Source organism: Diadema antillarum, unplaced genomic scaffold, assembly GCF_040938485.1.
Source record: "Diadema antillarum isolate AM-2024a unplaced genomic scaffold, OU_Dant_1.0 seq00000441_RagTag, whole genome shotgun sequence".
NCBI classification, from domain to species: Eukaryota; Metazoa; Echinodermata; class Echinoidea; order Diadematoida; family Diadematidae; genus Diadema; species Diadema antillarum.
The window spans coordinates 68,367-79,939 of NW_027271416.1; the positions used below are offsets into that span (position 1 = coordinate 68,367).

Consider the following 11,573-nt stretch of genomic DNA (forward strand, 5'->3'; position numbering starts at 1 on the left):
TTGAATGGAGGAGATCACATGAACTAGTTGTCCGGTGAGCCGGCTATAGGATGGTGCAACTTAGGATAAATTAAGGTGTTACTTGCTAATTCCCTGAAGGAGTATAAGTAGAACAACAAAGAGTTGCATTACGATACGCTCACAAAATATAACGTGGTGATTCGAGCATCTGATGGATTGATGATTCATTTAATCGTGACCTTATAAGTTATATTTATAGTAGCGAGAATATCCTCAGCGATATCGTAAAAAAGTGCCATGTTAAAGTGAATATCAATGATAATGTGAGCTAAATGATAGAGATTATTGTTTAGAAACCTATGTCCGTTTGACTGCTGGTATATGTCACGTAACAAGGCATCCTTCAATGTTCAATCTATGTCCATATCCTCGAGAGATAGTATCAATATTCTTTTTTAAATTTCCATAAAGATGTTGGTTACGTATGTCTTGGAAGACATATTAACTTTAATAATTTATCTCATACGTCAAGAGCAGAGATAAGCAAAAAGATTACAATTTTCCCTGGATTAAATTACATTATAAACAAAGAAAAAAAAGCGGCGCGTCTTGTGAGAAAAGCTTTGAAATCTTCGATGTTAAAACATGTCTATCAAGAATGGTGCAATGAATAGAATGAATAAAGTAAACGAGTAAAGAAGAATAATTTCAGCCCTTCGGTGACTGATGGTTGTTAGCTGTGATGGAAGCCACTGTGGATTCAATGTCCTTTCAAGGTTTATTTATACCTGAAATGCATCTAGCGTGCAGAGTGATGTTCTTTCCTAGAATATATTTTGGAAAGATTTAACTGCCATGATTGAACTCCTTTATCCCTTACCAGCTATTGTCTGTATTAAATGACCTCACACTTTTACTATGTTTTCTGTCATGTCTCCCTTTGTACAAATATGTTTTGAGATCGCAACTGCTGATCTATATTTAAAAAAAAGGGAATCAGTGAGGATCGAACCTGTCATCTACTGTTTTCCGGGCAGCAACACTACCACCAGGCTATCCTGGTTACCGCCATCGCAGTGACACAACGAACTTGAAATACCCAGGCTCTGAAATTCCGACATTGTTATGTTAAGTAGACCAAGGCAGACAAGGCTTATTGAATGAAAAAAAAAGAAGATATTATAATGCAGAGGGGTGAAGATGTGATATCACTTTTATCAATTTGCCTCCCTCTGTACAAAATGTATTTGTCAGTAGATGACAGAGTCGGTTCTCACTGGTTCCATTTTCCGACATGATTACTAAAATGTAGATCAGCAGTTGCGATCTTATGAATACATTTATACATAGTGAGACAATCTATAAAAATCACAACACATCTTCACCCCTATGCTTTAATAATCTCTTGCTTTAATCTAACCCCATCTTTATTTGATGATGATTCACTGATGGGATGACTTCATTATCGAGGCTCAGGATATAGCACCCTGTCATTGTATATTAGAATACTTACCTCGAGTTTGGATGACACTAGCTCTCACCCACCCCCCCCCCCGAAAACACAAACAAGCAAATACAATTAAATCAAACAATCAACCAAAAGAGGAAAAATATATAGTGACAAAGATATATATATATATATATATAGTTAGGCTGGTTACGTCTAACATCCCTCCTTGCTTTAAAACTCCTCAATTGATTCTTTGATAAATAGAAGAATCATATATCAGGGGGAAAGTAACTGTGTCCTAAAAGAAAAAGAACAAGGAAGAGGAGACGGATCGTCATAATTTACGGATATAAACGTCCTGAGGTGTTGTAACTCGATCAACATCTTTATTTACCCTTTGCAAGCGAACTGAGGCCATGTAGTCTACAACCTTACCAGCTCCCTAAAATGTTGTTGTCATGTTAACTTTGGGGGACTCAAATGCATCGAATGCATCTGAAGGAAAGAAATATGTCAAACTTATCATTTCATTAAGCAACTAGGTGCACATTCACAACAAACGCTCTTTGAGTCATTTTCCCTTGTTTGTATAGACACTAACGGAGTTCATAAGATTCTATAAGCACGACTAGCCACCTAGGCTCTCTCTTGTGTTTCAGTTGTTTAAGTCATATGTAAAGGAATTAGTGATTGAGCAGGCAACTGATGATAACTAAAAACGGAAGTCCTAAATAGGTTTGACTTGTATCAAGTTCTACTCACGTCTCTTACTCCCCAAACTATCTATTTACATTTATTTGTGATAAAGTCCTCAAAGACTGATTCATTTCCAGCGGAGATAACGAGTAATATCCTTTTTGAAACAGCATTTCATGTATTTTAACAGGCTATGTTAGTTGTTCTGTTTGGAGTACTATTATCTACATTACAAACTTTAACATACATGCAGGTTGTGGGGTTAATCATGTCGAACAGAAGAGGCAAAATCGTAACAGAAATGTTGGCCAAACAAACAAGGGAAATCAATTCTAAACTTATTTGATAAGCATGCATTGTTTGTAAACTACGTGAACAAGTACCATGCATGTATAATTCATATCGTTATATCATGCACGCTCACCAAGTATGCTGCACTTCCGGGTTCAGTGTTTCTGATTTATGTCTGGTTCTGAAGTACATTTAGACATGGATCGAATTACAACCTGTTGTCTGTTCAGCACGAGGAGAGGTGTAAACACAAATTAGATTGAAGACCTAAAAAAGCAAAGAATTACTTTTTGGAAAGAGATATTGCGGAGCACTGACAAAATGGTCGGGCGATTCAGGGGAATGACTGTATTTACCGTGACCTTTACACTGCGAGCCTCTATATTTAGAGAAGTGGGTTTTCCCCACATCTCAAACACTATGCATCTATCTGAAAATCACAGCTCATAACGGAATGTCGACTTGTACAGGGACCTGTTCATGCGACATTGAGCTGAGATTACCTTTTTTTTAAGAGTAAGATGTAAACAAAAGCATGTTAAAGCATCACTTCGAAGAGAATCTGAGTAAAATAAGACAATATTTGGTTATAATATAGAAAATTCTGTCATTTATCCTTCCGTTGTGATATTTTTCAAATCTGAGAAAACAACCACGATCAAAGAGCCGAGATGTTTTGCTGATGTAGAAAGATTGTGATGTTCAGATGCCTTTTCCTTTTTTTTTAAACTTGTAATCTGTCTTTATTAAGGCCCAGAGTAGCACCCATTTTCTCTCTTGAAACGATGTCGGGATATCAGTCGATGTCGAATTCAGCCGTCAGCCTCTCGAGCTGCCATTCGGTGAACACGGTCGGACGTCGACGACGAAGGCCTTTGGTAGGAACGGACGTCGAGACTTGAGGGAGAAGCGAGAGTGGAGAATCAGCCACACCGGATGGATTGGTTTTGTAAAGATTCCGGTTTGTGCAAAGATATGATTTAACTTCGAAACAATGGGTTGTTGCTCTCGTTCGATGAAAGGTCGATAATTGCAGAGTTGACTAAAACCTATAGGGAAACTATATTTTGGGATGATCAATGCAAAGTTTGAATAAAATGAGCAGTAACAGTAATACAATATGTAATATCTAAAATTTTTGATGAGGTGATAGTATGAGGCACATGAACCTCCACCAACTTTTCTTCAGTAAAATCAATTGACTTAGCATGTCAACAAAAGAATGGTCTCTTTGTCCTTCAATTGAACATATATTATTCTAGAGGTGCAATCGTACTCATTTAACTATTTCTTCTTTTTATATTCGACGTGGTATAAAGCAAAACTAATGACAAAAGTGCACGGTTTTAATATACCAACTAACGGAAGATTTGTGATATCGTCACCTCATCTAATTTGAGTTTAACGTGTTTTTGTGATCCACATCTCGATTTCGAAAAAAGAGAAACTTTTAAATAAAGTAATTTATCTCATTCTTGCTTGGTTACATTGAAATATCTGTAGTGTTTGTTCGTATAAGTTGACTTATTAAGAAGTGAAATGGTTTATTTCTTTTTTGTCGATTTGGTGTGAAGGAAAATGAAGACGTTGTTTCTGTCTTTCTTCTTTATCTAAATGGATTGTGTGTCATCAATATCGGTTGGCAGTTTTGTCTTCTTGTTCATTTCAATAAAGTGATTTATTTCTACCATTGTGTAGGCCCTATAATACATATATCATAAATTATATTTATTTTTCTTTGTTATATTTTCAACTTTCCCTTACATCATTCCATTGTTGCCTCGCAAGTTCACCAAAAATACCAGCCCATCTCTACCAGGAAATTTTCTGTGAAGATTGATAAATCCACCTCATAATTTCAATCAAGCATCAACAATAAACACACCTACAAACATTAACCCTTACGCATACAAGGGAACTCGCTTTTACACATAAATACACACACACACATACACACACACACACACGGAGACATGGAAACAAAGTTCTCAAAATATGTTACTGATTTAATTAGATTTTTGCCAAAACACAACGAAATCAAACACAGGAAAGTAGAAAATTGTAAAATGATTGAAGCATACAACAACAATAAACATACAAACTATACATCCAGAAGAACCAAAGAGTAGTATGAACAGACCAATATTACAAGTTATTTGGGTACACAGGCTTATTATAATTTGAATAAAGTTATACATCCGGGTGAAGTGCTGAACCCTAGACTGATAGAGTTCTTGCAAAGAGAGGAGAGACACCAGTAGTGCATAGAAGCGGACTACAAATGGTATATAATATAAAGCGGTAGATGGATGGTCAGATTTCTCAGTGTTACGATGAGGAGGAATTAATCATAACGAAATGCTGAAATTTCGGTTTTACTGTCGATAGAAAAACGTAAATGAATTGTATATGAATGTAAATCATGTCAGCATTCATCTTCAATCGGAGCACTGGTGTACAGACGTTTTGTCTTAACTACTCCAGTATAGTGTAATAATCTTAAGGCCGTGTCACACCAGCCTTGCGTGCGACTTGCAAAGAACAATTTTGACTACCCGGAGGTCCCCGTATAGATCCGCACATGACAGTACCTAGCATGTATCTCAAAAGTAGTCGCCCGGAGGTGCACACGCATATTTTTTTACACGCAACCGTGTTTAGGCCCTGTCACACCTTTCCGGGCAAGCTACTCGGGCTTGTTACGTGTAGGGATTTTCTAGCATACCGGACATTCCTGAGGGCGGAAAAGGATTTGTGCGAGTCAGCGCATGTGTCTTACTTGCTGGACGCGTTATACTTGCGAGTATACTGTGTGACCTTTGTACCAGTCGCGTGGGGGCTGACAACTCAGTGAAGGAATTCCTTTAATGCAACGGCTGAAATCTCACAGAATTTCATTATCTTTACTGCATACGGGACTGCGAAGTACCTGCGTGGGAATTGCCTGGGAAGTACTGCCACTAAGGGTCTCCTACTGGCGTTCTGCGTGGACCTCTACGGGCATTCCCGCGACTCACCCGGAAAAGTTTTGGTCATGCTCAAAACTTGGCTGCGGTTAAATCGGACTTGCGTGAGCACCTCCGGGCAACTACGCGCTAGATACTGTCAGGTGCGGACCAACTGCGGAGAGCTCCGGGGAGTAAATTTGTTTCCCCGCAAGTCAAGCCGCAGAAGTTCCCCCGTACGGTATGACAAGGCATGAATGCAAAATTGCAAACATTCTTGTTCGCCCGCTGAAAATCTTCTACGTGTTGGAAACTACCTCCTCGCCACAAGCCCGCGTAGCTTGCCCGGAATGGTGTGACACGGCCTTTATCATCATGTATCATCATGCCTTTATACATCATGTATATAGCGTGTTGTACAGGACTGTACAAGGATGCCTAAAAATATGAAAGCTTTATACAACGCCAACATTACCTGACGTGCTATATTCTGATGACTACAAATAAAATATTTTGTGTAATAAGAGCTTGATAACATGACCGAAACATCCTCAAAGATATATACTTTTGAAGACATTCACAAATTTTAGCTATTAACAGCTCAATCAATGGGCGAAACTAGTCTTACAGTCGGCATGACTTTCATACATTTATTCATTTATTTTCCCATCTCCAACAAAACTTGCAAATACCTTTTTTTTTCACAGAAGATATAAGTACATATATACATCAACATTACAAAATATGATAAAGGAAATTTATGGACATACAATTGATAGGGTGATAAAGAAAAGCGCAAAAACATGAAGTTTAGAAAATGCAGGAGATGGGGAGGAATGCTGAAGAAGCAATGCTTATAGGGTGTATCCTCCTATTGGTTATACAATGATTATAAATCAAATACATATATTCTATCAAATATACTTGGATGTTATGTTATACGAATAATTATCAAGGAATTTCAGTTAACTTCAAATTTCTAAGTATGGGTTACGATATACTGCTTCTTGATCATTCCATATGAAACTAAATGCTTCACCTCAAGCTCTTCCGTTACAACAAGTGACGTCAGTAATTCAATACGTCACAAAAGGGGGATGATCTAATGCAGACTTCGGGCAGCAAGAAACACCATCAGATAAAAAAATAATAATAATGTGGATAAAATAGAAAATGAAAATGAGAGAGAGGGATCTATTGAAAAGGGAGAAAGAAAGATGAGACACAAAGTCATTTTGTTTGTAGCGTCACCTGTTCGTTCATTTATCCCAAATCTGAAAGAATTCTCTAAATATCTTTCTTCTACTCAAGCATAATGGCTTCTGGCACAAAACAACAATCATACATCTCACATCTCTAGAGGTAATAGCAACTGCGTATGAATAATGGTGACAGTTCCTTGGCTGATAACCACAGCGTGTTTCCATCCATTAAATGTTTGGATACAACATGAATATGTAACTCTCTAATAGCTGAAGCGGAAAATTACTGTTTATCCTCATATCTTAGTCCTATGGGATGTGAATTACAAAATGATACGTCAGTTATAATCTCACCCAAGAGCAGATTGACACATGAATACAAACAGAGCAAAATAATCAGATTCAACAACAAATGAATTGTTCAGGGGGTGTTTCATCAATTTAGTCAGCGCTGACATGTTGTCAGTCACTGACAATTTCAGCAAAATCCTTGGTTTTGATTGGCTAAGATGCTCTGGTCACTGACTGTTACTATGGTTATTGTCAGAGACTGACAACTTGTCAGCGCTGACTATCTTGATGAAACACCCCCTGTTTGTCTCCTATTCGATCAAACAGAGGTAATGCATGTCAAAAACAAACTGAGCATCTAGATTATTTTATCATGTTTATTTAGCCTGCATGGAAACGCGTACCAGACTTGACCTTTCTTGTAACTTGTGTTGAGAAGAGGTAAATGCAGAAACAAATTGGCGAATGTAACAAAAGATCAAAAGAAATGTGCGTTTGGACATATTCATTTTTATGGCCCTGCCCTGATGAGTTTTCTCGGTTTCAATTTTTAACCCCTCGAGCCTGATGCCAATTTATTCATTTCTCTTCACTATTACAGTTCACCTGAAGATCATTATCAATTTTAAGGGTTTACATGACACTGAGGTTTTTGTAGCAAGAAGCCAGTTCACAGTTAGCACTAGTCTGCAATGACCTCCCCAACCACAGACTTTGAAATACGTGGAATAGTCTCAAGGAGCAGTTGACAACATCCATGCAGGAAGTGTTAATTTACCTATCAGTGCTGCATGAATGGCTTTTGTTACTGTTGCTGACAAGAATGCACATTCACCTGTAAATACCAATCTGCACCTGGTTCAGTTATAACGCAGTTGTCATGAAACCCTATGTAGGTTTTGAATACCTCAATTGCAAATCCATTTCAAGAGAAGGTCTGCAATGACCTTTAACTGCACATGCTCAGATTGGAATTGTGAACTGGCTTATTCATCAAATGATCACTTTCTTTTTTCTTTTGGCTGCATTGCATTTCTGTATAATGTCAGGTATAAGTGGAGCTACAAAACATTCGTGACTTGTTTGTGACTTGATGGTCAGACGTCTTTAGATGTCTCTGAGGTTTTGTTGTGATGGGGGATTTGGAAGGGGGATGAGGTAGGGTAGTAAGGGGGAGAATGGACGGGGATAAGGGTGGTCTGGGCGGTTTTTGTTTGCTTGCCTTTTAGGAATAAACTTCAATCAATGGATATTGATATTTAAAGTTGGTTAAAAATTAATGAATGTTGAAAAGATAGTTTTTGGGTTAGTGATTTAGACAATAAAATTTGTAATATAATGAAGGAATAGAATAAAAAAGAGAATGTGGGGTTAGTAGTGAAAAAATAGTAAAAAAAAAGGTATGTATATGGATTGTGAAAAAATGCATTACAGTGTAAAGATTATGAAATTGATGTTAAGACTTGGCATACATCTGTTTATGTTATTTTGTTTCCATCGATGAAAATGTTTACGAAATTGATATAAAGATTTTTGTATGAATTTGTTTGTACATTTTGTTTCCCTTTGATGAAGAATAAAATATTCTTTAAAACATAAAAAGTTAACGCATACAATCAATATTGTTTCATTCGAAGGCACGAAAATCAGTACTGAATGGTTTTACCCAAGCATACACTCATTAACGTTAGATGGATGTTTGACTTGGAATGATAAGGGACTATAGATGAATTGAAGGGCATTAGATTTAGCGAGATGGAAAGAGCCCATATATAAGACAGTCTGTACTAGGGAAGTAATGTTGGAGATTTGCAGTGTGCACGCGTAATTCGCCCGAAAGAGAGCGCTCTTCAGATAGTTGGTGAACGGCACTCGTGACCAGGTCTTGTCGTGTCATCGCTGTGAATACCCCATTTCATTCCTTTATTCGCATTTATAAATTATTCTCACGGTATAGTAACGTTCATGCCACTTTAGACCAAAAAGAAAAGTACCAAAGCCAGAATACTTTGATAGATAAACATATTAGAACTGACAAAATCCATGATTCATGGGTCATAAGTTTGGCACAGTCAAGCAATTTATAAAATGAGTTTTATACATGGAAAATTATAAACATACACTACAAGTAAGTTTTGATACCCATCATGCCCATTCATAGACCTGCGCTGCAGGGGTTGTGTACCTGCGTCATTGCAATAATCCCCAAACCACTTTGGTACATGCAGTAAATACTAGCTTTTTACTGATTCGACCTGAAAGGCATTTCCTCTAAATAATGTTGTATCATTTAGAGCACTCAATGTCGCAAAACAAATGTTGTAACTTGCCCTAATTTACCTTTGAAATGGTCAATCATCCATAAATTACTTTAACTTTTCGACATGGTTAAGGTCATTACAAGTGTATGAATATTCATGCGAGTAGACGCGGCACATGCATGTGCAGTCCATTATCACACATGCAAACTTGATTTTCATTACGATATTCTACTCATCACTGAGAGTATCCCACCAACGAATCCATTCTTCTAACATGCTACTGCATGACAAACTTGTCTATCACATTTCATATTATATCACATCAAATAGGTAAAGTCTATCAGGAGTGCAGAAAGCTATCTCACCACTCTCAAACACCTGTAGATAGTACCAATTTCTGTTCTCTGGTTTTTGTATTTTGAAATCAGTGATGAGATTGTGCATGTGCTCCAAATCTCTCGTGTAGCGATCGATACTGACAAGACCTTCCTCGTGCTTCACCCAGGCTACAATGACCAAATCATCACGACAAACAGCTGGGTAGGCATACACACCCTTTTCCTTCTTAACGACATTCTCCTTCTTCCCCTTACCATCTAGGCAGACGACAGTTGATTCATCTTCCAGAATCAGTTTCCCCCTGGTGTGAAAGGAGAATAATTGCTGGGGTGTATATCCATCACACATTATTTCCCTGACTGCCTTACCACCATGTGGGGTAAATACCTGGATCTTTTGAGGTTTCCTATAACTCATGTAGATATTATCATCTCTATCCAAAGTGAGACCACCCAACTTTTCCTCATCGAAACTCATCATCTTGAACGTGACGTCGAGCTTCTCCCTCTGTGGAGTGTATAGTGACATCGTGTTGTATGTATCACATACAACACTTCGACCATCAGACAGGAATCCAATACCAAGGATACCGACATCCTTCAGCACGGTCTGCTGTAACTCGCCATCAGGGGAGTAGAGATGGATTCCACCTTCCCACGATCCCACCGCCATCTTACCGTCTGGTGCACGAGTCATACAGACCATGCTGTCTGTGATAGGGAGTTCTACGTCTACTTTGACATCCCACGTGTAACCTTCCAGCTCGCCAAGATAAAGTTCATTGACCTTCATGTATCTACAGAATGAAATATTCTGAGCTCGTTCTGCCACACCTCTCGGTGATTGGTCGTCAGGATCATTTTGTCCCAAAAAGCTCTTCAAGTCCTCGCACAGCGTGTCGTGTGCAAACAAGGCGTCTTTTTTTAGCGGTACCTTCATACCGTTAGTTACCAGCTCTTCTACAGTTTTCATTTTATGAATTGTTTGGTGACCCTCTTCCTTCATGATTTGTAATTCCTTCTCGAATTTTTCAGACAATCGTTTCACTTGACATTTCAGCGCCTCTCTTCTGTCTGACAATAGTTGCATGTATTCCTCGTACGTCTCGTCAATGTCACCATTGAGTCTTCTCATCATGTTTTTTATTTCATTTCTTTGTGTCTCTATGAAATCGATATGATTTTCAATGGTTGTTTTCTTTGATTTTGCCCTTCCTTGTAATTCCTTGATATTTTTCATCAATTTCTCCTCATGGATAGCTGCCTCTTCGATCTGATGCCCTGCTTGTAAATGTCTTAACATCCCGCACTTACAGCAGACGTACTCCCGACATCCGGTACAGAAACATTCCTCATCATCGTTAGGATGTTTTTTACACTTCCGTCGCCTTTTAAGCGGAACTTTTCCTGAGAGCACCTCGCTCATGGCCACCACTACGTGGTTGGAGAACCTTTTCCACACAGAATGGTCTTTCTCACAGGATACACACATGTTTTCCCCGCAGTCCTGACAGTAGGACACAGCTTGCGGCTTTTCGTCCATCTCACAAACTGAGCACGTTGGGCTCTTGGCTTTCACTTCGTCCACGAGAGAACTCAGGGGTACGTTTGTTTGTAACTTACTCACATCTCCACTGGGTACGGGCGTTTCTTTCCTGCATACAGGACATGCTATAGTTTGTTGGTTTGGCTGAGTTTGAGAGATACGTTCCAAACAGTTTTTGCAGAAGGTGTGAGAACATGCCAGTGATTTAGGTTGGTGGAATAGCGTCAGACAGATAGGACACTCCAGATTCTGGCTGCTGATTTGATGAAACGTTGCCATGGTGGCTGTCTATCTGTATGATAGCAAAAGAATGAAACGCATTGACGAGTAGTCCTATAAGCAGAAATGTGATATTAGCATTTACCATAAAAAAGGAGAAAGTTGACAGTGCATGGTGTTAAAATGTTTGTAATCTTAAAATCGGACGAAGTCACGAAGCACAATTTAATAGACGTGTGTGAATAATGTTTATCATTCATGTACTGTGTATGCTTTATATCCGAACCTAATAAAACTGATTCAATGGTGGTTCGTTTGAATTTTAGATCACGTGAACTATAGTAATTTGTTGTCCAGTGAGCCTGGCATTGGA

General features: G+C 38.4%; 1 protein-coding gene across 1 annotated transcript; it reads right to left on the reverse strand.

Moving 5' to 3' along the window:
• Positions 1-9,409: 9,409 nt before the first annotated feature.
• LOC139732624 (E3 ubiquitin-protein ligase TRIM45-like) lies at positions 9,410-11,260 on the reverse strand. Its single transcript, XM_071643481.1, has one exon. The coding sequence runs from the start codon at positions 11,258-11,260 to the stop codon at positions 9,410-9,412; it is 1,851 nt and encodes a 616-aa protein (XP_071499582.1).
• Between the last annotated feature and the right edge of the window lie 313 nt (positions 11,261-11,573).

Coding starts and splice junctions, on each gene's coding strand:
- LOC139732624 (XM_071643481.1), bottom strand. CDS start 11,260: ATGGCAACGTTTCATCAAATCAGCAGCCAGAATCTGGAGTGTCCTATC.